At 45.1% G+C, this 25630-nt stretch overlaps 2 protein-coding genes, 1 long non-coding RNA gene and 2 pseudogenes across 3 annotated transcripts in view; 2 read left to right on the forward strand and 3 right to left on the reverse strand.

Annotated features, from left to right (window-relative positions):
• CFAP53 (cilia and flagella associated protein 53) overlaps positions 1-5340 on the forward strand; it is a 39595-nt gene extending 34255 nt beyond the window's left edge. The window contains exons 10-11 of the transcript XR_005648361.1: positions 286-449; positions 5209-5340. The gene's annotated coding sequence lies outside the window, so the exon portion shown is untranslated. The remainder of the gene's footprint in view (positions 1-285; positions 450-5208) is intronic.
• LOC120585528 (uncharacterized) lies at positions 3523-13586 on the reverse strand. The gene is made up of 3 exons (XR_005648397.1): positions 13273-13586; positions 11034-11118; positions 3523-3674 (listed from the first exon to the last, which is right to left on the reverse strand). It is a non-coding gene; the product is annotated as an uncharacterized LOC120585528 (long non-coding RNA).
• On the reverse strand, positions 3894-4012 carry LOC120590436 (uncharacterized; annotated as a pseudogene).
• Positions 12214-25630, forward strand: part of MYO5B (myosin VB) — a 308110-nt gene continuing 294693 nt past the window's right edge. Inside the window, exon 1 of the mRNA XM_039841649.1 lies at positions 12214-12619. Coding sequence (XP_039697583.1) covers positions 12593-12619 — 27 coding nt within the window. The 5' untranslated portion in view covers positions 12214-12592. The remainder of the gene's footprint in view (positions 12620-25630) is intronic.
• On the reverse strand, positions 22581-22698 carry LOC120589893 (uncharacterized; annotated as a pseudogene).

A 25630-nucleotide genomic window follows, 5' to 3' on the forward strand; every position in this document is an offset into this window, starting at 1 on the left:
CTACATGCCTTTTCTTTTTGCATACTTTCTGTTCGTGTCTTTTCTCCAATTAGATACTGAGTTGCTTAAAGCAAGAACCAAGTCTTAGATCACTCAGATAATTCTAAGCTTTCAGCATAAGGCTTTGCCCAGAGCAAGTCCTCAGAAAATATTTCATTTGTTATGGGCGGGGGGTGGGGGGTGAGGGTGGGGGGTGGAGGGAGGGGTGGAAGGAGGAAGAATCAGTGGCCAAAGAGAAAAGGTGACCAGAGAGCCTATTTTTCTTTTTAATCACCCAAATAAAATAGGGCCAAGCAAGCCTGAAATGGGATAAGGCTAAGGCTGAGAGACATGGGCCCCAGAAGACTCTTGAAATGGTCAGCAGCAGACTGAAGCTGACAGGAGTCAGAGAACCCTGACGATGATGAGGCCATGCAGGACCTGAAGCAGTCAGGCAGTTGGGCCAGGAGGTGAGTCATCGGCAGTAGCAAGAAGTGGACGTTTCTATATCTCCTAGCTGCAGACAGAAAGTGTCTTTTAGCTTCTAGCAGCTACAGACATTGGCATAGAGCAGGTAAAGGGCTCCTCGAGGTGGGTATAACGTATTTGCACTCTCTCTCCCTACTGGGAGAGCTAGAATTTTCAGAGACATCTTGACTACACACCCAAGGCTGGTGACCATGGTACATATCTGTTTTTGCTGTGATTCTCGATGCAATTCTAGGGCTTTTAGATGAGTGGCTACTTAGGTCGGGAGCAGGTTAGCCAGGTTGATGTGGAGAGTGTGGGGATTAAAGTGTAAGGTATTTTGCTCTTTCACTCCTTCTGGTCGCTGGGTAAAGTCCCTGTTTTGATAGCAGGTTTCCCTTTGCCCCTGTGCGGGAGTTTGAGGGATTTGGGGCTGATCGAGAAAAAACATTATGACCACGAGGTGGCAGTAGCACACACGAGCTTCAATTGGGCAATGTTTGCGGGGGTTTAAAGAGAGGTTAGTCCCTCAAAGCATGAGACTGTCCAGAGGCTGATTTCTGGATGTGAAAGGTCATCATTTGGAAGGGGAGGAGGACAGGGAATTCTTGGTGGAGAGAGAGGTCAGGAACGGGTCTTACATGTCTGGGTGATGTTGCTCAATAGCACAGTGGGAAGTCTCCGGGTCAGAAAACTCCAGAGGCCCTGATACCCTGGGGCCTTATTACTGCAAGGCCCTGTCTTATCGATAGGTAATAGCTGTTCCATGAGGCATCCCTAGGTATGCAAAGCGAGCAGTCTCTAAATGGGTAAAATATTGCAGTTTGGGCTATTTTAAAATAATGGGGTGTGTAAGAATGTGAGTTTGGCACCAGCAGGCATTTGAACTAATGCGTCTCGGTCTGCAAGGAAGGAATAAGCAACCTGGGGCCCACACACAGAGGCCACTGTTGGCACTTTTCTACAGTTCTGGGCACTGAGAATCCAGCCACACAGAGTTGATAGTCACCGTTCCTCAGACAGACACCCTCCCCACTCCACACACCCACATGTCCCCACTGCTATGCTTTTGCTCAGAGCATGGCTTCAGGAATTTGGGACCTTCCTTCGCACAGGCTCCAAGAAAGTCTAGCCTTCCTTCACTGAGAGCTCATCTCAAATGTCATCTATCCACAGTCTCCCAGACTCCCTGGCGGCACCCTGCCTCCCCGCCCACCCCCAGCTCTTTGCTCCTCTTTACTATCACAGATGGCAGCTTAGCTGTGATCTGGTTTATGTCTGCTACTAGCCTGTGAGCTATTTGAGGAGAAGAGCCTGCTACTAACTGGGTTGTCTTCCTCTATCCAAATTCATATGTTGAACCCTTAACTCCAAAGTAACTGTATTTGGAGATAGGGCCTTCAGGGCCTTTAGGGAGGTAATTAGGTTTGATGAGGTCGTAAAAATCGAGCCTTGATTGGATAGGGCTGGTGTCCTTATAAAAGAGGAAGAGACACCAGAGATTGCTCTCTCTCTCTGCAGGCACAAAGAAGCCATGTGAGGGCACAGTGAGTAAGTAGGTGACCATCTTTAAGCTAGAAAGGGAGTCCTCACCAGAAACCAACCTGTCGGCACCCAGACCTTAGACTTCCAGCTTCCAGAACTGTGAGACAATAAATGTCTGTCGTTTAAGCCCCCCAGCCTTTGGCATTTTTTTATGGCAGCCTGAGCCCACTAATACAGAGTCCTGTATTATTCCCTTTAAAATCTCTCACAGCACCTAGAACAGTGCCTGGCACACAGACACCCCTCAGCAAATGTTTGCTGAATTGAACTGTAGCCCCCAAATGAATGGGAGATGCATGGTGCTGGTGGTCCACAGGGGCTGGAATCTCTGACAGTGGCCAGCCCTACTCCAGTAGACCTTAGAAGACAGATATAGGCCACCAGCCCTTATCTCTAACTGCAAAATCCAAAAAAGCTCTGAAACCAGAAAGTTTGATGCTAAACCTCCTTTAGCAGCAAAACCTGACCTGAACCAGTGTGAAACTACTTAACATTATCTCATTAGGTTTTACTACAGAACTATTAATGTTTTTGATGATTGGGCACTGCCCTAGCTCTGGATGAGAGTGTTACAAAATGAATGGCTTAGGCATCCGCTACCTTTTTAAAATCGAAAAAATTCAGAATTCCGAAACATATCTGGTCCCAAGGGTTTTGGATAAAGGATTGTGGACATGTGGTACTTAGGGATTAATACCAAACCTACAGCTGTCAACTTGAGGAAGACCATGGGAAACACTAATTATCCAGTGTGTAAATAAACCACAACTGCTATTTGAACAGAATGTGAAATAGCTTAATCCTAAACTGGGGAGATGTGTGACTAGAATTAAAACATGTTTATTGATATGCATGCTATAGATGTCGGTGTTGTTTCTGAGCAGTCTATTTCATCAGCCTAGAAAATGTAATGAAGATTTTAAAGATATAATGAAAAAGTACAATATTACCTTGGAAAATAGCAGTAGTGCAGTTTGAAGTCCAACTGGCTCTTTGTAAATTGTACTTAACAACTAGAGAAATCAATTAAAAATGCAATTATGAGAATGCTTACAATTATTCATTATGACGATCAGCATTAATACTACAGATAACATGAATAAAAATAATTTGCTAAATTTACAAAGTATAGTCTGTTTTTAGCAGATCATTTCAAAGTCCTTAGTAATCTCTTGGTTATGCCAAGGCCTCTGCTAGACCCTATGGAGCATAAAAATAAGACTAAGGAGTTTATGGTCTTCTTGAAGATCAAGACCTAGACACAAAAAGTAACAAAACAGTACCAGGCAACATGTGATCGAGTGCTGTGTTAAGGATAATCGAGTGCATAGAACAGAAACTGTTCAGCCTTCTTTTAAAGGCTCCAGAATTTCTATATGGCGTGGGCTGAAGGAAGGCACCTGGTTGGAAGATAGGATTAGAGAGCGTATCTTGAAGCCTGAATAGCAGACAGAGTTTTTGTTTAGATTTTATGTTTATTTGGAGTAGCTTGGCAGAAGAGCTTTTGGTGACTTGGAGGGGAGGGGTGCTAGTGTCCAAGTCATACTTTGGAGCCACACCAAAGTGTGACTTTTGGAGTTTTGGAAAAGGGAGAAGCTTATGATAGATGAGGCTACCAAGGAGGCTTCCGGGCAAAGGTGGCACTCGAGCTGGACTTACAGGTCGTGTAGACTGTAGGCGTCCTAGACAAGAAAGAGGAAAATTGGAGGTGAGTCTGCTGGGGGCTGGTCCATAATCAGAACTGGACTTGACTTAATTGGAGAATCTATCTTGGGAACTAGAAGTTAGAACATTACAGGGCAGACCCGAAAGTCTCATTTCCTAAATGAGAAAAAGGAAGATTTCCTAAACTCCACCAGTTTTGTGTATTTTCCTTCTTTCTTTTCTTTTTTTTTTTTTTAAACCTATAGCACCTGGTCTTCCTAGGTGGTTTCCCATCCAAGTACTAACCAGGTCTGATCCTGCTTAGCTTCCGAGATCAGACAAGATCAGGCATGTTCAGGGTGGCATGGCCATCGACAAAACCCCATCAGTTTTAATAGAATATTATCGCCTGTAGAATTTCAGTAACTGCACACTTCATCTCAGGCATGAGATGACCAGACCACCTCACCTCATTTCCCACTAAGGGCACAGTCTTGACTGCATGATTAACACTACTAGACTTAATTATCTGGACTATTAACACAAGGAAGAAGAAGGTGCACCATTAGGTGACAGGCTGCAGAGCCTTAGTAGCTTTTCAAGTTAGGGCCTAGGTGCTGCACTGACTTCCAAGGTCAGTTGAGACATCAAAGAACTGAGGACGGCAGGGACAACCCACCTTGACTGTTAGAAAATTAAGTGAGATGATAAAAGCACAGAGTTAGCCCTCAACAAATACTAAGTGCTATAACTCAGCATCAGAAACATTATAGATCATAATGTGCATCTTCTCCTTCCAGTGAAATTACATAACTCCCCAGAAGTGCTCAACTTCTATTCCTAGTCAAGTTAGTTCTGGTCTCGAATAATAGTATGGCTTTTTCGAGGCTCTGCTATCTTTCTAACACATTATTATTACTTAACAATAACCATTCAGATGCATTTGGTGTCTTACGAGCATGTCTAGTTTTACTTGGTCTTCACCATAGTCATGGGCACTTGACAGGGATGTTTTTTTTTTTCTTTTTATAATTGAGGTATAACATTCAGACAGTAAAATGTGTAAAGTGCACAGCCTGGTGAATTTTTACACATTTGTTCCTGTATCACCCACTGATACAGATAATTTCCAGCATCCTGGAGGTGCTCTCGTGCCTCATCCAGTCAATGTCCTCACAGAAATAACCACTATTCTGACTTCTACCACCATCCATTAGATTTTCCGGAGCTTGAACTTTGTATAAATGGACTCATACAGAATGCAGTCGTCTGTTGGGTTTCTTTCACTCAACGTCTAAATAATTTATCCATGTTGCTGCATATGCCAGTAGTTCTTCTCTGTTATTGCTGGGTAGTATCTCATTGTATGAATGTAGCCATATTTATTCTCTTGTAGGCGGGGATTATTAAACAAAATTTACAGATAAAGAAATCTAGGGCTAGAGTGACTTAGTCTCTTTGACCCTCAGTTAGGCAGCTGGGAAAGTCAGGATTTGAACTTGTGTGATGTGGCTCCAAATGCACTGCTCTTTCTGACTTTGAAGCTGTGCTTTCAGAAATGTTTTCTTTTAGGTTGCAGAACTTCGAACCACATGACTTACAGTATCTTAAATCATGTGACGAGAATAAAAGTTCACTCCAAAAGCAAAAGCAAAAATAAAACCTTATTTTGTTGGGAATCCTTCTGTGAAAATATGAGTATGTACTCAAAACGCACACCTTGCAGCCTTTGAATAAATGCTTACTAGTCCTGATTCATAAGGAAGAAATCCTGGAGTTATGGATTCAGTTCTTCAACTCTCTATAGCTGCAGTCTGAGCAACACTGGGGGAGAGGTACTGCTATGTTCCTACAGAGTGGTCCGCGGGTGGTTAGCTGGCCTGGTGTGTGCGTGTGAGGTGTGTGTGTGCCATTAATCATGGTGACACTCCAAAGCCCTGCTGTGCATGGGGGCATATGCCTCTCCCTGCAGTGGAAACCGAGGCACACTTCTCTGCCCCTGCAGGCCCTGGCTTTGAGGGCCTTTCTTAGGAACTGGCGGTGGCCACTCTAGCTTTTTTCCAAAGGGCTAACTGCAGTCTCGCTGTAGCCCAGGAAGCAGCCAGGTCTGGCACTTGACTGAGGGAGAGAAGCAGGAGGTAGCTCAGTGATTCCTGGAAAACTAGGGCAGGAAAAATAGAGCCAGACCAGGACTTAGGACAATTACATAAAACAACAAATCATTTCATCATAAATGCTGCAAATCAAATTCCAAGTCTGGGGCCAGGAACTGGAAAAATTGATGTGCAGCAAAAAGCAACAGAGGAAATCACTCCGATTGAATATGCTTTCCCCACAATGTGCTGAAAGCAGGCATCTGCCCTGGCAGGAAGACGGGAGACTCTCCCATCGCTTAGTGGGGAAATTACTTTTCCTGCAGGAGGAGTCGCCCAAGGCACCCAAGTTATACAGTAAAAAACACAAAAATCAAGTTTTCTCTCTGGCTGTTCCCGTGTCTGCTTTCAGACAGCCCTCCCCCCGCCACTACCCCCATGACATTCACCTCTCTCCCCAGCTCAGCGCCCAGTGGTCAGGACCCCATTTGATGACCCCACCCCCTGGACACATCTCTTATGCCTTTTTCTCCCACAAGAACACCTAGCTGCCCACCCTCCCCCTAACCATGGCCAGTTCTCCTCTCTCTCTTTTCTGACCTCAAACTCACATGTTCTTAGCCCCATGTATGCAATGCCCTACCCTCACCCGAAAATGTTCTGGCAAACTAATCTCAGAGATGGCTAGGACCCAGGTGTGGACCGACATCTCCTTTGACAAACCTCCTTAGGGCTTCGCGCCACCAGGAGACTCCTGTAGGTGGACATTCAGACGGGTCTTTTGTTATTTCAAATCATGCTGTCATGAATAAACTCATGACTATGTCAGGAAAGTTAATTTCTACAGTGGAATTTCAGGGTTGAAGGGAATGTGCATTTCAATTTCTGACACTCCTTGCCAAGAAGCCGGCAATATCCTCGTCTATGCTATTGATTAGAAGAGAAGAGGCTGATTGATGGCTCCGGGCACAGTTGTGCGAAGATGAACCTGACCTCTGTTATGTTTCTTCAACTTTTTGTATACAAAAAAAGGTGTATGTTTCAAGTCATACCTGAAATACCAGAATATTTGTTAATATGTCTGAAAGGGTCAAAAGACACAAAACTAGAAAACGCAGCGGTGATTACGACACGGTAATTACCGCAATAGCACAATGTGTCCTGGTGTCTGTGAAAGCACCCAGGCTAGCCCACTCTGCACTTGATCTGCTGCATATGGGTTGCGTGCTTGATTGCGCTGTCCACACTCTTAGCCTAGAATGTGCCAGCAACCATGTTACCTTAATTCTTTCCTCTCAAAGTAAATGGCATCTTGTTCATAAAAGTGTATGTGTTCAGTCAGAACAAGAACTAATTTTACATTGTAATCAGAATTTGATGGTCCAGTAGTGACAGTTCACAGTGCTGCCTCTGTGTACCATGAGACACTAATAACCATTGACCCAAAAGCCAAGCAGATCCTCCGGTGGGGAGAAGGAAGTCTGGGAAGGTCCCAGACACTGGATCACAGGAATCCTGACAGGTGAGTAATCACAGCATTGGGAATCTGGAAGCGAGATATTGGCAGGTCCAGGCATCCGGGAGGAACTTCTGCAAATATTGGGACAAAACTGTGAGACATGGGCTTAAACTGTGAGACATGGGCTTGATCTATGGGAACATAGATCAAGGGAAGACAAGGCAGAGTCTTATCCCAGGAAAACTTGTCTATGACAGGGAACCAGGTAAAGATGAGGACACTAGGACAAGAGAAGAATTCAGTTCCTATAATCACACTATAGCAGAGGCTTGGTTGTAAAGAATAAAGCAGGATCCCAATGACTGGAATCGGGGTATAATTTGAGGCAAGAAGAGCATCAAGACTGAGTTGGACAATTTGGTGACTTTGGACTTAACACGGTTGCAGCTCTGGAGCTCAGCTTGCCCGTGGGTTGTGCAGAGGTGTGAGGAGTGGGGAGCCAGGAGCTGGACAGTTCTCTGACCACTTGTGGAGTAAGCTTTAAGACTAGCTTGAGCAGGAATGGCAAGATGCTTGAGTCAAAAGACAGCTTATGTATGTGAGAATTTCACAGCTTAATTTATGGAGTAACATATGTTGAAATAGAAGTAGACCATAAACTTTTAGCTAGAGCATAAAAATAAAATCCTAAATGATATGCCTCTCCACACCCCAAAGCTGCTGAGGTTAGGGGTGCAAGTATTATCGAAGGTGCCAGTTGGTGGTTGGGGACGGGGTGGCTCTGGACAGAAGGAGCTGCCTTGCCACGTGGACTTGCACAGGACCAACCTTGCTGCAGTGTTGCACATATGCATGTAGTGTGGGAGGCTTCATGGAGAAGGAGGAACATGGGGTTGGCCCTAAAGCAGAGGCTCTCGACTTTGGGGATGCTTTAGAATAACCTGGAAGTGTTTAAGGACAAGAAAAATGAAATTGGAGCTTTTGGGATAAGATACAGGGATCAGTCTTTTTGAAGTGTTTCCCCAGGAGGTTTCGATGTATAACTGAGACCAAGAATCACAGCCTTAAAGGCTGGGTAGGATTTGGAAACAGACAGCATGTTCCGGGCAGGTTTCATTAACTTAACAGGGTTATGTAATTAATACAAGCCCCGTGGTCCATCCTCAGCCCAACCTCTGGCTCTGATTCCCTCTCATTTCATCTCAGGACGTGAGAAAGTCTCACCAGGAATCAGATAGAAACTTGGGCTCCACGGCAAGATCTTGGTTTAATGGTTCAATGCTGATTTATTAATGGGTGATGGGGGTGAAAGGCACATAGCTAAGCAAGGCGGGCGGGAAGAGATTGTGAGTGAAATTCTCTGCTATGCGAACAGGGCTTGTGAACTGAACACTATCAGCTTCCTAGTTCTTTGTAGAAATGTCCAGGCCGAGAGCAGCTTGGCCACTGACCAATTGTGTGGCTTTGGGCAGGTCCCACAGCCTCTTTGAGCCTCAGTTTTCTCATTTGTAAAACGGACAGTTGGACATTGATCTCTTTGAAAGATCAGGGAATTATGAAATATTGAAAATGAGAGAAAAAGCAAAACTAAAACTAGCTGTTGGGAAGAGTATCCAGAAGGGGGTGCAAGATGCTAGGGATAAACTATAGTGTGGTCCTGGCCATCCTCTGGAAGGGGATCCTGTAGCTGCTCACCTGAGAGCAAGCGACAGTGAGGGGACCAGTTCTTAGAGGACTAGAGGCTCAGAAATGCTTTAGTGGGATGTGCAGACTGTGGGCATGCGGGCTGTTTTAGCTGCATTTACTCTGATCTACGCCACCTCATTTTTCTCCTCCCTTCTTTCCATCCAAGCCTTAATAGATTGGTCATTCCCTTCTGGGAGGAGAGTGGGGTTGTGGTGGGGGTGAAGGGTCATTACAGTTATTTATGCAATAGCCCTTGGCTTTGTGAACAGCTTCTGTGAACAGAGATTTTGGAGGTTCTGGGAAAGCATAAACTCCGCTCCTTTCCCTCTTCCTCCAGAAAAGAATCCAATTATTTTGCAGTGGAGTCAGGTTGCCTAGTAGGAAGCAAAGCCTTTTATTCCATTTAGGATTAAAGTCAAGCTTTAAATGAAACCCTCCTAAAGGGGACATAGGACTTGCAGTCTTACCGAGTTGTAAAGGACGAACAGCAAACCTTTCCAGGGAATGAGCTTTCGAGATGGTGGTTTTCTTCCCCGAGGTTAGCAATACAGCATTTGTGACAACAGCTCTAAACTTGCTTTGGTGTCATAAGCCAGAGATATGGAGGGCAGCCATCAGGGCACGACTCCAAGCAGGGGTACGGTCCACTCTCCCACCCAGTGGTAAATTTATAGTATCTTTGACAGTGATAATTCTAGCCTCTGCTTGAGTCTTCCGGGGACAGCAAGCTCCCTTCTCACGGGATGCCTGCTTGTCTCTTGAACAGTTTTCATTAGAATTTGTATTTATCCCTCATGGTTATCCAATATCTATCACCCTGAAGCTTATCCCCTGTGGTCTGGGTCTGGCCTCCATTAAGCAGAACTAATCTAAACTCTCACATGACAGATTTTCAAATATTTGGAAATAGTTATGATGTTCCCATCTCCCGTGTTGGGACCCCAGCCCTCACCATTCCTCAGTCCAAACCTCCTTCATAGGGTTGCTCTGAGGCTCAGACAAAATCAAAGAAGTAAAACACTTGGCAACTTTCCTTGGCACCGAGTAAACTTTTAAATGTTTTTATTATTATTCAAGGAAGGGAAAGAGCACATCTGATTGTGGGATTAGAATTCACAAAGCTCTGGCCAAGAGTAGTATCCTCCTCAGAGATGTGGTTAAGTTCAATCAGTATGAATTGGGCTTTTAATTTGTACCAGGAATGATGGAAGCCAGAAAGTTGGAACCGGGTTGGGGGTGAGGAGGAAGGATGGAAATAAATGAGTTTCAAGTTGGCCAGGGGTCCCAGTGGGATTGCTAGCGCTGCCTGTCTGGCAGGTGGGAAGGTGGGTTTAAGTTAAGATTAGACTTGAATTTGTGGTAAGGAGCGAAATAGGAGGTGTCTGGGAAATGGGCCACAGTTTTATTGAGGAACCAGGAAGAGAAAACAGAGCTAGAGAAGGACCTGGAGAAGGTGTGGTTAGAGAGGCAGGGAAAATGAGGGGAAAAGTGATAGGAGGAGACAGGTTAACATCATGGAAGATTCCATTACTGCCCGATGCTTCAGAGGGAAAAGGCAATTTCAATAGGATGGGGCTCAGAGGAACCACTAAGGAAGGAATTAAAGCAGCAGCTCTTAATCCTGGCTGTCATTAGAACCACCTCATAAAATCCCTTTGCCCAGGCAGCACTCCAGAGAATTTCTGGGAGTGAGAGCCAGGTTTCTGTTTTTCTAAAAGTGATTTTAATGTGCATAAAGCATTGAGTGCCAGTGAATTATGGAGAGACTGGGTGTGAGTAAGTGGAGCCAGCTGGTACAAGCTACCACTTTAAGAAGTTTAGCAGGAAAGGAGATCACAAAAAGTCAAGAGCCAGTTGAGAGTTGCTGGTAGAGATGGGACCACTGACCGAGCACTCGGTGGAGAAGTGAAGGGTATCTGGAGCAGAACTGGGGATGGAGCCTCACCAAGAGGGCTTTCTAAATCCCTAAAACCCTGAGCGCTGGCCTCATCACCAGCATTTTGGATTCAGTAGGTTTGCCTGAGGCCTGATAATTTGTATTTCTAATACATTCCCAGGTGATGCTGACAGCTTTGGTGGCACCCTTCAAGAACTACCTGAATACAGGGAAGGAAAGTATGCAGACGGATTTTTGAGTGAGAAAGGATGGAACTACTTACTTTCTGCTCTTGCCAGTGATATGAAGAGCTCCATCTCAGCTCCAAGGGGGAATTGCTCAAGCTTTGGTCGCTGCATTCGTCAACCCTGAAAGTACAATCCTTTAGAATTACAGAGGAACTTAAAAAATTCAGATACTCAGGTCCCACTTTTAGCCGGTATATCAGACATCCTGAGGGGCTTTCCTCACAGCTGTTAAGGCTTCCCAGGTGATGAGCTTATGGACTCCTCCACGGCACAGTTGAGAAGGGCGGGCCACGTGAATTAAATGGGGACCCTGCACTCCAGGTGGGAAGCTCTTAAATAGGAAGAGTTAAAAAACCCTTCCAGGGCGGGGACTGCAGAACAACTGCTCCAGCGGGTGCAGATGGACGCTCTGGTGGAGCATCACCTTCAGAGGCTGTTTCTCATTCAGGTACAAATGCCACCTTCTGAAAACCAAGGCAGAGTCTCCTACAGCTCCTGCTTTCCCTCCTGCCAATGATTTTCCTTGTTGGCTGAAATGTCTTTTTGCTGAAAGTAGAAGAGCCACTGAAGTGGCTGTAGGCAGCCAAGTGCCACTGGCAGAGGGGACAAATATAAATCATGTAGGGAATAGCGGAGAATGTGCGTCGCGGAGAGAGGGGAGAAAACGTTGAGACTTCTCAGAAAAGCGAACGATCCTCCGAGGGGCTGGCAGGGAGCCTAGTTGGAAGCTGTGGGGGAAACAGGCAAAAAAAAAAGCGAAGAAGAGATACGACTCCACCTTTCTGACCAAGATTTCAGCGCAGGGAGCTCAGCTTGGCGGAGACAACCTTTGGTACAGCCAAGTCACCTCGTAACGACCTACGACATAACTGAATTTTAATAAAGAAAACATTGGCTACAGCCACGTAAAATTTAGAGGAGAATGCACAGAGCCTTTTGGGCATAGACATCTCTCCCTTTATTTCTCTTTCCCTGTTTCTGGTTACTTTCCTCTTTTTATTCTTGTCTGCACTACAGCCCCGCCCAGCCTCCGCCGGCGCAGCCCGCGAGGACCCGGAGCGTGGCGCGGCAGGTGCGGCAGCGGGCGCGCACCTGTCCCGCGTGCGCCGGCGTCCAGCAGGGGGCGGCCGCCGCCAGCTCCTCGGCCGCCCCGCCCCCGGCCCGGTGGACCCCGCGGCGGCGGCGGGGGCGGGGGCGCGGGAGGGTGCGTGCAGCCTGGCCCAGCGGGCTCATAGGCGTCGTCGGCGGCGACAGACCCGGGTCGCGCGCTCCGACGCCCGCAGGTGACCCCTCCCCGGCCCGGCTCCACGCCGGCACCTCCTCCCACACCTGAGCGGGGAGCGGCGCCGCGCGGCCTCCTCCCCCGCCCGCTCGCAACTCCGGCCCGGCCGCAGCGACGCCGCCGCCGCGGGAGTAAAGGTCGCGCCGCCTGGAAGCCGGCCGGGCAGGTCGGGGGAAAGGGACGGGACACACACCAACTCTCGGCCAGCCCAGGAAGATGGCGCCAGGCGGGCCCGCCGTGGACTGAGCCACTGGGGCAGCGAGGAGGCCGTCCGCTGGCACGGCAGCCGGGCTCGGCCCGGCGCGCGGGGTCATGTCGGTCAGCGAGCTCTACAGCCAGGTGAGTGCGGGCCGCGCTCCGCGGCCGGGCGCGCACAGGTGAGGGCTGCGTGGGGAGCGGGCGGCGCGCTCCCGGCCGCCGAGGCCCTCCGGGGAGACTTCTTCGACCCCGGGAGTCCGGTGGGGCCACCGGAGACACCTCTCAGCCTCCCTCTCGCAGTCTTCTCGGCGCCCCTAACTTCGGGTGGCGGAGAAAGTTTGGCTGTGCTCGAAGCGCCCCGCACTGACCGACCCGGCTCAGCCCCTGGCTGGGGCTGTCGTTCCGTCCCCGACGCCCGGCCATCGCATCCTCGCCCCGGCTCCGCTTCGGCTTAGTTCCCCGAACAGCGGGGGCGTCCCCACCAGCTCGGAACCCAGTGCGTGGGCACAGTCCCCCGTGGTAGCCCCCGCCTCGATCGTGGACCCTACCCCGGGTGCTCTGTAGTGTGAGCTCATGAGGGCGACCCTCTAAGGCTTGTAAGGCTTCCTCTCCTCCTGCGTACCAGGGAGGGGGACGCTGAATTTAGGGGTGGAGAGCAGGGGTCCTAACCCGCTGAGCGGAGCGGCTGCTGGAGGGGGGAGGTGCTCGAGGGATCTCTGGAGATCCGGGGAAGCGCGTTCATAATTCGCCGGGGAGGGGCACTTTGCGGTGGATACCAGGAGGACTTCGGTTACCTTGGGGAGGAGGTCCGAGTAACACCCCGAGTTGGGGAGTGGATTCTCGGGATGTGGATGTGCGGGGCTCGGTTTCGAGTCGGGAACAGGTGCGACGGGGTGGAGACGCCCCGCTTCCACGGCGGTTGCTGTGATTAAAGTTCAGGACTAGCCGCTGCTTCCCCAAGCGCCCTTGGCCGCGCAGCAGGTCCCTTTGGGTTTCCTCTTGAGGCGGGGGTGGGGGAAGTAGGATCTTTTAAGCACGTCCCACCCCGCCAACCTGCTCTTAAATAAGTTTTGGATGTCTCCACGACGTGCCTGCCCGTTCATCTTCGGTGGTCAGGACATGTTTGACAGTGCCTTTGTGCGCACCTTTCTGTGCAGAGGGGTGTGTGTAGGGGGGGGGGGGGTTGGGGAGTTGCACACACATGCGTGAATGTAGGCTTCCCAGGACGCCGGCCCGGGCCAACAGGTCTGGGTGGAGGTAGAAGTGCTTCTTCCTTATCCTTACCTGGCATTTGCTCGAAACAGCCCCGCGTGTGGGCGAGCCCTTGCGCAGGGTGGGCTGGCTGCTAGTTTTCGTTTGGTGAATTTTCTAATTCATTGTACCTCCTGGAGGGGGACAGGGCCGCCGCTGAGGAGGAAACCTGGCTGGGGGCGGGGTCACAGCAGCATCAGACACAAACTCCACCCCAGTAGCTGCCAGGGTTCCCCGACAGCTATTACGGATGGGTGATAGCTTCTGGGAGAAGGCAGGGTGTGACGTGCGAGTCGGGGTGAAATCTCTGGTGTTTTTGGCTTTGGGAAAGCACCCCACCCCGTTTACCCGTGGGAGGAGCTTTCAAAGCTCTAGCTTTCAGTTCTTTCCCTGAAGTGAATTATCAGGAACTTTGGAGGCTGGAAGCCAGCGAGGCAGGGAAGAATATGAACTGGAGTGTAAAGTGCCGAGCTTTGTTACTCAAGTGCATGAAAATGCCACTTGTACTCAAGTAAAATGAATGACTCAAGTGAATATACCTGCGATGTATGATAAAGTGCTTTATCAAACAATTGCTGCATGATATGAAGCTAATGGACAACTGAACAGACCCTTAATTTCTGGAGCCCTGATTTTGAAAAATATTGGATTACTCTTAAAGACAACACTTGTAAGGGAAGAGAGTTTGAGATTTAGTTAGAAATGAGTATATTACACACCTAGACATATATTGCATGATAACTATTAGGAATGATGAATTAGTGGGTGTCTGAGTTAAAGTTTTAGTGTACTTTTGGAGATGGGTAAAACTGTTCCTCCAGGAAAAGGTCTTGGGAGGAGGCACAAGACACTTCAAAAAAAAAAAATGTAGCTTAATCGGTGCTAGTATTTGGCATAAAACAAACTGTATTAGGATGTCTTCGTAGGGCAAGGAGACTGAACCTCGCTCTGTTAATGGGTTTCTAGTTCTTAACTACTTTTAGGTTTATGAATCTGGAATTGAGATTTTCCGTGGCTGATGCAGTAGCTTCCAGATTGTGTTCTGAGCAGTAGTTTTTCTGGCAGAGTAAAACACACACATGCTTTGCTATGAGAAACAGTTGCATTGTTTTCTAACCAATAGATTAGATTGGATTCACAGTATGCATGTGAATCATAAATTATGCAGAGAAACCGTGCCTGCTATTCAGATTCACTTTGTTTCTTGGGGAGATGACTTGTTCAGCTTAGTGTATTATCAAAATAGCCAGTTACCTTTTGTTTTTAAGCTGCTTTTCTAATGTGATGAATGCTGGATCCAGGCACACACTTCAATGTATTATGCATGATGGAAATAATTATCCACTATACCAACAGCATATGTAAGTGGGGTGGAAATTTTAAGATCTTTATTGATTATAACTGTTGCTTTAGTGACATAATCGGAAGATGTTACTAGAATGAGACACTTAAGCCTATAAATTAGCTGTGAGTTTCAGGTGAGAACTCAGTTTATTTGTCTATTCCTAGTTACCAGGAAAAGACTTCCTCCTTTTCCTTCCCTCCAAGTTAGTTTTCTTGCTTTTTGTCTATCAGTTCTCTTCAACAGGTGGCTCACGTGCTATGTGAATATTTTTTTTGGAGTTGATTTTAGTCAGTGGCAAAGGGCAGTTCCCATTAACAAAGGCACTCCTGTTTCCAGAAGATCCAACACCTTATCTTTGAGAAGTTGGATGGGATAAGATAATCAGTCCATGTCACACACTTGGAGGGTGATGTTAAGGTGAGTCAGCCTCATCAACTCTTACTGAAAGGAAGAGCTGGTGATGGGCTCTCATCTCAAGTGACACATATGTGGCAAGCGTTAGTACTTTATTTCCAACTCACAGGAAAAGACAATATGGGCTAATTTGACTTGTACAGGTCTAGGACGCTCCAACATATACAAGCATGGTAAGTATTATTTAATTATAATTGCAGAAAATAATCTGATTTTTAAAGTATAAAATACATAACCTCTCCCTCAGGCTGAAAAAGACAGCTCTTCTCTATTGAAAGGTTATTCTGGATAAAAAATTTAAACATTGTTCTTTCAAATGTGATTTTCAGTATGCTTCTTTGATTCTAGCCAGTGGAGTGAGTGGGAAATCACCAGACCGAAATCACTACCTTTAAATAATTCTTTTCTTGCTTGGTTTTTAATTGATAGGTGGTGTCTGAGCAGTGGATTTTTGGGTGCTGTGAGGAGGTTACTGGTGGACACACACCTTGTGTATTTCATTGGTGGCTTTGAGCACTGGGGCCTTAATTCTGAGGGCTCCAATTTGGGGCTAGTCCTTTGGAAAATAGAACTCATGTGGTTTGAGCGGGTGTCCTCTAACTGTCCCTTTACCTATGCATCTGGTAAAGCAGGTTTCTCCCAGGTATCAGTCCTGTCTTGTTCCACCTCTAGCCCTCACTTCCTTTCTTCTTTGCTCACCTATCTCAGGTGGGCCTTTAAACCCAGTGGGCCCTTGTTGGGCCTGCTGATAACCATCAGAATTTAAAAGTTTGTGTGCAAATTGTTATCCAGTTCCCATAGTATATTTTTTCCTGCTCTTTACCTGTGAGCATGAAGCAAGTTTGCATCATGTCACATCTCCCCAGTTAGGCTGAGATCTGGAGAGCAGGGGCCGTATCAGACATTTTTGGGAGCCTCCAGAATTTTTAATGCTCTGCCATAACAGGTACTTATTTGGGAGATTGTACCCTAGGTACCCCTTCCCCCCCTTCCCCCCCCGCCAAAGTCCTGCTGGAACTTCCTTGCAGCCATTTCCTTGCTAGTTTCTTCCCATTTTATTTTGGTGAATGTGTTCCTAACATTTCATTTTATTAGCTGCAGGATAGTCATGCACTAGAAGGCTTTTTGACAGCTCCAGGTCTGGTTAGAGTCTAAGCATATTATTGCACTCATTTTGTTCAACAGAGATGGCATTCTCTTTCTGTCAGGGCCAAGGCACCTCTGAATGGAAACTAGACACTCTAAATTCTGGCAAGATTTAAAAAGGAAATGCTATCATTTTCTGTGGTAAGGTTCAGCTGTAAACTATATTGCTTACAGTATAGAAATTCAAATACCGCCTTCCCTAATTGATAGTGTATTTGTCACTACACATGTAGAATTGTCAAGGTAAACCTGTATGGATTTGAAATGGTAATTGACTTGTTTTGTAAATCAGTAGCTTCCCAGAAACCACATTGAAAAGCAACCCATTTTAAAGTGAGCAGAACATGTGTGTTCTGACGTACTTTTCTACACAAACACATTTTACATTGTCATTGGGTGACAAAACCTAAATACCCAGAGTTAACATACAGCATCACCCATGCGTCATGAGAGGAGGGCAGGTACTCATAGTTACAGGTGTTTGATGGAAGTGATGGTCAGGTGGACTGCAGTAGTGGGGAAAGACTTCCTTTAGCGGCAGTGGGATGTGCCTGGGACTTGAAGAATGAACAGAATTTGAATACACATGGATACTGGGAAGAGGACACTGTAAGGAGACAGGAGTTTGAGTTTAAGCATGGCGACAGGGAGGAGCTAGACAGACGGGGTAGTAACCGTAGTAATATTTTAAAACTTTATTATGAAATAATTTCAGACTTACAGAAAAATTGCAAAAATAGAGTTCCTGTGTGTATTTTTCCAGATTCTCTTGGTGTTAACACCTTATATAAACAGTGCAATTATTGAAGCCAGGAAATTAACATCCGTGCAATACTATTGTCTACAAGCCTCGTTGGGATCTCACCAGTTTTTCCCACTCATGACCTTTTTCTGGACCAGGATCCCATCAAGGATTCCACATGGCTTTTAGCATCATAGTTCCCTAGTCTCCAATTGGTGACAGTTTCTCAGTTTTCTTCTTTGACGACCTTGGCCTTTTAAGAGTCTTAGTTATGACCCTCAATTTGCCTGATGTTTTCTGATGCTTAAATGGAGATGATGAAATTTTGGCAAGAACATGTCAGAAATGGTGTGCCTTAATACATCATGATATGTCTCATTACTGGTAGTATCATTTTGATCCCTTGGTTAAGGTGATGTCTATATATTGAAAAATGATATTTAGGAATTAAGATCTGGGTGCTAGGTGTGCTTTTTTTAACAGTCACTTTGGTTTTATTGAGCCCAGAACTCGACATGTTTATGTGGGCGAGGGAAGGGGAAGAGTCAAATATGACTTGAAATTTCCAGCTTGAGCCTTCACAGAAGTCAGGACAGGACAAGGATCACACTTGATTTTGACATACTGAGTTTGGGGTGACAGTAATTTGTCTAAGTGGAAATACTTCATTTATATTTGAAGGTAAAAGAATGAGCTTAAAGGAGAACTGTCAAGATCTGGCTTTCTTGTAAACAAAAGGTGCCTGGGATTCGTTTTTCTGTAATGAAGAAATGCAACTATCTTAACAGCATCATTTTTTTAGGATCAGTTCATGACCTTGGTATAGGCAGTCCTGGCTTCCATGGTCATGACCTTGGTGTGGACCATCATGGATATTGTGGTTAAAGGCTCTCGGCTCTGACACCTCAAAGCAGATCCTTTCTAAGCTGTGACTTCTTTATGTGAAAAGTTGAGCTGGTATCTACATCATAAGGTTATTGGAGGATTATGTGATTTGATATATATCAGGTGCCTGCCTAGCACAGTGTCTGACACACTGTATGTGCTTGGCAACTGCTCATGAGGTTGTTTCGCCTTTATTCTTGGTGCTGGTGGTGCTTTTCTCCTAACCCTCTCGTGCCATCCTGCAGGGGTATTGGTCAGAAAAAGGGAAGAATTTGCTACAAATAGCTAACCAAGCAGTAGCCGACCAAGACATGGGGGAAAAGGTTCCCACTCCTGCACGGCCCCCTGGGGAAGGAGCAAGAACAGTTTGAAAGTTTAAAATTTAAGTTGTGCTTTCTGTTCTCCTATTATAGCTTTAGAGGAAAATTAAAAAGCATTTTTCACAATGTTCCTTTTTTTCCCTGTTAATACAAATGATTATTGAAACAATTCATACAATGCAGGAGAGGCAAAGGCTCTGTAATCCCCTTCCCAGAAACAGCTACTATTAGTCACTTATGTGTAGTCTGTTAGGCCTGCGCTGTCCAGTAAGGTGGTCACAGGTGTCTGTTGAGCACTCAAAATGAGGCTGGCTCCAATGTCGATGAGCTGTAAGTGTAAAATACCAAATTTCCAAGACTTAGTACAAAAAAGAGTGTAAAATATTTCATTTATACTTTTTATATTGATTAAATGTGAATTAATGATATTTTGGCTATATTGGGCCAAAATGTTTTATTTGATTTACTTCTTTTTAATGTGGCTACTAGAAAATTTAAAATTCCATATATAGTATGCCTTATTTCTATTGGGCAGTACTGCTTTAGACTTATATAAGATACAACGTGTACTTAGAAAGTAAATGGGATCATGCTGTACATATTACTCTATATCCTAATCTATAGATTTCCCCCCATAGATTATAAAGGTAATTTTACCATTTTAATGGCTGCATAATATGGCATCATGTGGATCCCATAATGGTTTTAACCATTCCCATCTCAATGAATATTGGTTCCAATTTTTTGTTATTGTGGAAAGTATTGCAAACATATTCCTGAACCTCTTTTATTTCCTTAGAAGTTCCTGAGGGTGGAATTTCTGGCATTACACACTTAGAGGCTTCATCTATGTGACCAGTAGCCTCTAGAAAAGAAAGTTTGTTTTCTTCCCTTCTCCCTGACACTGGTCATTGTTCTCCCTTTAAACTTACACTAAACGTTTCATTTTTGATTTAAAGTTGACTTTCATTGGAGGGTTGAACATCTTTTCATATGCTTGGTGTGTTTATTTGTAGGTTTTTTTGTATTTCCTGTACTAAGACGTTTATAGGTAAGTTTTTACTCACTTAATAATTATGTTTTTATAGATAGGCAGTCATGGGAACAAGAATATTCAGGAAAAATATACAAATGTATCTAAGATAAGGCACCTTGGCATGTGTTTTCCCCTTTGTTAGTTTGGAGCTTGCACCTTTGTGAGCTCTGCAATTGGAAAGAGACTAGTTACGATAGCTAACGTTTATGGAGTGCTTTTGAGCCAGGTAATTTCTAAGCGCTATGTATTAAATCATTTAACAATAACATTACCATATAGGTACAGCTATCATTCCCATTTACAAACAGTAGACCCAAGGCTTACATGACTTGCCCGAAGCCACATACCTGGTAGGTAATGGAGTAGGACCCCACCCGCAGGTGTCTGGCTGAGGGTCTGGCTGACCTCTCTACTGCCTTCCATGAGGTTCTGTCCCATCAATGGTCGGTATAGAACATCATTTATGCATAAAAGAGCCTCTGCATGGAGGGTCCTTTCTATCTAGCACTGCCCTGCCTGCCAACAGCAGAGAGAATCCCCCCAGAGGAGAGGCGAGAAAGGATAGTCTCCAAGTGCAGAAAGCAGGGCTGATGGTCTGACCATGCAATTCTTTCCTTTGGGAATTCGCGGCTTTGCGTTCTTTTGCCACCACCATGCTTGGCCCCCTGGGAATCCTGGTGCAACTTAAAACTGTCTCAGTTGTAGGCAGAACCCTTGTTTTTGTCTTTCCTTAGGCCATGTAGGCCCCCAGAGAGGTTCACATCTTCAAAAAGGACTAAATGTAACCAAAGAGATGTACGTGAAACTCAAGCAATATAAAATTATTTCTGATTGTAAATTTAACCATCCTTTCACTCCAGGGCACGGTCTACTTTCCAGATACTTTGCCCGGTGCCATCTCCCCCTGCAAACCCACAATGAGAGTGTTCTCTTTCCTACCATGCTTGATGTCTAATGGGCATTTTTTCCCCCACTTTCTAAACTGTGAGCAGAGAATCAAGTATGGTACTCCCGGAAGCCCTCTCCTATCTGCCCATTTAGTCAGAGGTCTTCACCTTTATGAATGTGACCTGCTCAATGCCTATTGGCTGGGCAGGTGTTAGATGGAAAATGAGCTCACCCTCCTCACTCAGGTTGTCAGCTTGGCCATCCTCCAAGCAGGGGCATCTTAGGCTGGACATGAGGAGCTCAGGTTGTCTGGATCATGGCATAGGTGAGCACTGGTAATATCCTGCTAATTTGCTGTGGCAGTGATCAAGCTTCCATATCTGAGTACCACATTAATGGCTCATGATTGTCTTCGTAACATTTATTCACTGATTTATACATTATTGCCCTTCTTTGAGCAATTTTAGTAGTGACACAAGCCCTGCAGGTTTTCCTCTCCTTTGCTGAAGTTTGAGGAGGAATGAAGAGGCCCGTGAAAAGTTACTGATTTTTCCCAGAGAGCCATTATAAAATTCAAATGCATTGTGATATGAAATCTGTAATGAGGAAAATCCAGATACCTTCTACGTCGAATTCAAAGCCTTGGCTTATAACCTCTTCAACACTAAGAAGTTCAGGTCCCCGGGCTTAGAGACCAGCCTTTGCAAGGCTTAAATACCAGGCAGTAGAATGCCAGTTCCATTTGTACTGTGACCTGGATACTTTATGTCTTTGGGGAAGGATGAAAAGGTAAAACACTTGAACTGGTAAATTGTACTGTATTCAACTATCGACTTTGTGTGCCCTGGCCATTCACTTTAGACTCTGGTTCAACTTATTTTTGTTAACTGCCCATCCAGACCCCAGCACAATCCCACCGAAGATGTGACGTATGCTCAGGATGTGTTACCTGACTTTTTATGATGGCAGTATCATCTAAGGCGCTTTGGAAAAGAGTATGTATGGAATGATAACCATTTTTATGAATTTTTAAAATCCAGCAAAACTGTTTTGTAGAAAGATATATGCATGATAAAACTATGAGGAAACACCAGGGAATGAGGGGAAAGGAAACCAGCATGGTAGTTCCTGGGCGGGGGCGGGGGGCTGAAGCCGTGCTGTTGGCAGTCTCCTGGATTGCGTGGTGAGTTCGCAGGCATTCATTTCATTACTGTGCTTCATCCGTTACATACCTGCCCCCAAAAGGTGATGATCCTGGAACTGGGCTGAGCCTACAAAACCAAAATTTAAAAACCTTTGAGATTTACTGACTCTCCGTTTTACTTTTTCTTATGTGCATGCAATTGAAGGTTGAGCAGGTTTGCAAAATTGCAAAATTGCAAAAAAAAACCAAAAAACAGAAAAGACGTAGATTGAATCTTAGGCTCACATCTCTCACAGTTCCCACGGAATGGTTTTGTGTCTTGTAGAAACTCAGTAAATGCCACTGAATTGATTTCAAGCTCACCTGTGCTCTCCTCTTGTTCCAGGCCTTGGCACTTCGAGGAAAGGCCTTTTTTTTTTTTTCCCCCACCAAGGAGCCACTTTTACTGTAACATTATCTTCTCCTGTCATGTTGGCAGAGCTTTGGCTCACAGTACCCAGCGGAAGGCCCATCTGTTCCTTCTGGCCCTTGCCTAAATTTATGGAATGTGGTGCCCCTGTCAGGAGATAATTAGATGTTGTTTTCTTTATTATTGCTATGCCTAAAGGCTTAGCTCAAAGCTTAAATACGGAATAACAGCAAAGTAACATTTGTGGATGTGAAAGCTGATATAACCATCTTGTGTTTAAATATCCTGAGTTTACATATAAATTTGCTTACACGTATGTTTTTTGCATTTACCTTCCTAAGGTTATTTACATTAAAGCATAACTCCTTCCCCCTACCCTTCCCGATTAACTTGAGATTTTAAAAACTTTTTAAAATTTATTATTTTTTTTAGGTGAGGTAACCCTTGGTTGACCTCACAGATTGCAAGGACCTTGTCAGCTTACAATCTCTTATTTTAATTTTAACTTAATTTTATTTTTTACGCCTACAGCAACTGGTCTTCCTAGGTGGTCTCCCATCCAAGTACTAACCAGGCCCGACCCTGCTTAGCTTCTGGATCAGATGGGATCAGGCTTGTTCAGGGTAGCATGGCTGTAGACTCAAGGTTGTGTGTTTTTTTTTTTTTTTTAACAATCTCATCCGGACTCATGCATATTTGTGTGATTAGATGGGTACAAATATAGATCTCCATCCTTCACATGAGATCAAACAAAGCAGGTGGCTTTCAAGAGAGAGAACAATGAATCAAGGAAGAAAAATTAGATTGTCTGTTTCAGTTGTCTTCTCTCCCACAGGGGTGATCATACTACTCAGTTTTCATCTAGAAATTCATACGCTATTTTATATTCATCACTCAGCCAACAAATGGATAGGTACCTCCTACCTGCCGGGATATATGTCACGGCCTGTACAAGAAGCAGAGAGGAAGAGTCCATCTCTGCAGGGCAATCTTTTGACCTTGCGTTCTTACAATCGAGTGGTTTATTTGTTGTATAAATTGGCACCAAGGAGGCATTAGTACATTAAAAAGAGATAGATTGCTTTATCCTGTCTCATTATCAGATTTAATCACATTCTCAATTTACCTACACTCACTAATGAGGGCTAATGTTAATTTGTAAAATAAGGAATGTCTCCCTCGCCACAAACTAGTGTTTCTTTGCTGTCAAGCTGCTTGCTCTTTTTAATTGTTTTACTGCGCATATGTGTGTATAAGTATATAACAAGCTGTGTGTACCAGAATGATAGTGCCCATAAAATGTGATTAATTTTATAATGAACATGCTAGATCCCATCCATCTGAATGAATGCTGTTTCTTTCAGGATGACCTCTTTGGCAGAAGGGTGAGGATACTGGAGTTTATCAATACCTCTTCTGAAACTGGCTTCACATCTGCTGGTGTATTCTTTTGTTTCCTTTATATGGTGATGATTATTTTATGCCTGGAAAGTAGGCTTTCTGTTCTGGAAATAGCCAACATTTATTCAAAGGACTAAGCTGGTTGAGTAAGGTAGAGATTCACTGATGCATATTTCTATTATAGACTAAGTGTGACTTCCAGGTACTGATCCCAGTTTTGTGTGGCCTCTTACTACCTGTCATCTTCAGGGGAAGTTATAGTCAGGCTTCGAATGCTCTCAGTAATCAATCAGTGTAGAGCTAAAAGGCTTCAGGAAAATACTCATTTGATTGTAGCAGTTCTGGTCTGTTTGCTTAAAAACTTAAGGGCTCATGGAATTTTATAGTTACACTGATTTATAGTTTCACTTAAATATATGTATATAATTAATATAATTTAATATATGAGTATATAATTGTCCCAATGTTATGATAAGTATAATAGCATTAATATCTATTGATTGAAAAATCAAACAGTCCATTCCACCTAATTTCCTAAAATGCCCTTTTGAAAGTAGATGGAAGAATGCTCTTTGTATGTTCTTTCCCCTGTTATACATTAGGCAGGATGTTAGCTGCTGAACAGAAGATAAGGAAGGAGGGCAAAATAGCATTCCCAGTAGCCATAAGCTGTAGAAGCAACCCGATCTCCATCAGGGATGAACAGATAAGCAAAATGTTGTCTCTCCATACAGTGAAATGTTATCCTGCCTTAAAAGAAATTCTGACACGTGTATAGTATGGATGAACCTTGAGGACGTTATGCTGAGTGAAATAAAACAGTTACCAAGTGACAAATACTGTATGATTCCACTTACACGAGATTCCTAGAAGAGCCAGATTCGTAGACAGAATGGTGGCTGTGGGAGGGTGGGGAGAGTAGGGGATTGTTTAGTGGGTATAGAATTTCAGTTTTGTTCTATGAAAAGTTATGGAGATGGATGGTGGTGATGGCTGCACAACAACGTGAATGGATTGAATGCCACTGAACTGTACACTTAAAAATGATTCAGATGGTAAATTTTATATTGTATGTTAAACCACAATTAAATATAAACTCTAGGGGCGAGGGAAATGGGCAGGGAAAATACAGAGGTTAAGAGCATAACCCTTAGACTGGATAGGCCTGGGTTTTGAGTACTGGTTTCCCTTTAACCAGCTGTGTGACCTTGGGCAATTGCTTAACTCTAGGCTTTAGTTATCTGTAGAACAGGGGCAGGAAGCCAGTACAACCATCAGGGTCTTAAAGATGAGATGAAATGAGAAATGATGTGGACTGTACCAATCGTTGCTGGTAATCCTGTGGATAGGAGGTCTTGTCAGGGGAAGCCTCAGGGCAGTGGCCGGGGGGGGGGGGGCGGTGAGAGCCTGAGGGCTGGGAAGGGTGCTGACTCACTGCAGCCTTGGGTTGGATCCTCTTACCTAGCAAAGCACCAGCATTGATGAGGAAGCTCTAGGGCTATGTGTGTGCTTTTCCTTTTTGAGGTGTGAGGCATGGGGAAGAAAGGAACAAAAGGTGCATTAAGGTCTTGGCTTTGAGGACTATCTGTAATCTCAAATGTTCAGCGCTGGAGCTCCAGACCTAACTAGTTATTCCACAGCTTACAATTGCAGGATTTCCCCCATTTGAACTGAGAAGTGCAACCCACAGTGGCACCACTAATGGGATGCCTGGGTCTATCTTTAGCCCTTCCTGGCACTTGGTGTACTTGGCTATTTTGGTTGCAAGGTCACTTCAAGATGTGGGCTCTGTTCTAAGGATGCTCTCAGGAGGCAGGCTTGGCTGGTCCGAGCAGCCTGGCCTAACAGGCCAGCACAGTGTTAGGGGACCAGAAAGATGCTCATGACCTCTGAGGCTTCGGGGACCAAGTTACCCTGTCAATAGCAGAGATACATTTCCTTCCATGTCGATGCCATCAACGTGACTTAGTTACCCTCGGCTCTGCTCTTCTTCCTGTCTTCTCACCCCAGCTATGGGTTAGATCCCTTTCTGAATCTCCAGTTCTTATTGGTTCTACTCTCCATCATTGTTCTGTGTCACTAATGACAAAAGCTAAGTTTTTGTGGAAAGCAGCCTCTTCATTGGCTGCTCCTGAGCAGGTATACCTGGTCCAGGTGGCTTTGGCCACCTA

The sequence above is a fragment of the Pteropus medius genome, unplaced genomic scaffold, assembly GCF_902729225.1.
Source record: "Pteropus medius unplaced genomic scaffold, Ma_sr-lr_union100, whole genome shotgun sequence".
Lineage (NCBI taxonomy): Eukaryota > Metazoa > Chordata > Mammalia > Chiroptera > Pteropodidae > Pteropus > Pteropus medius.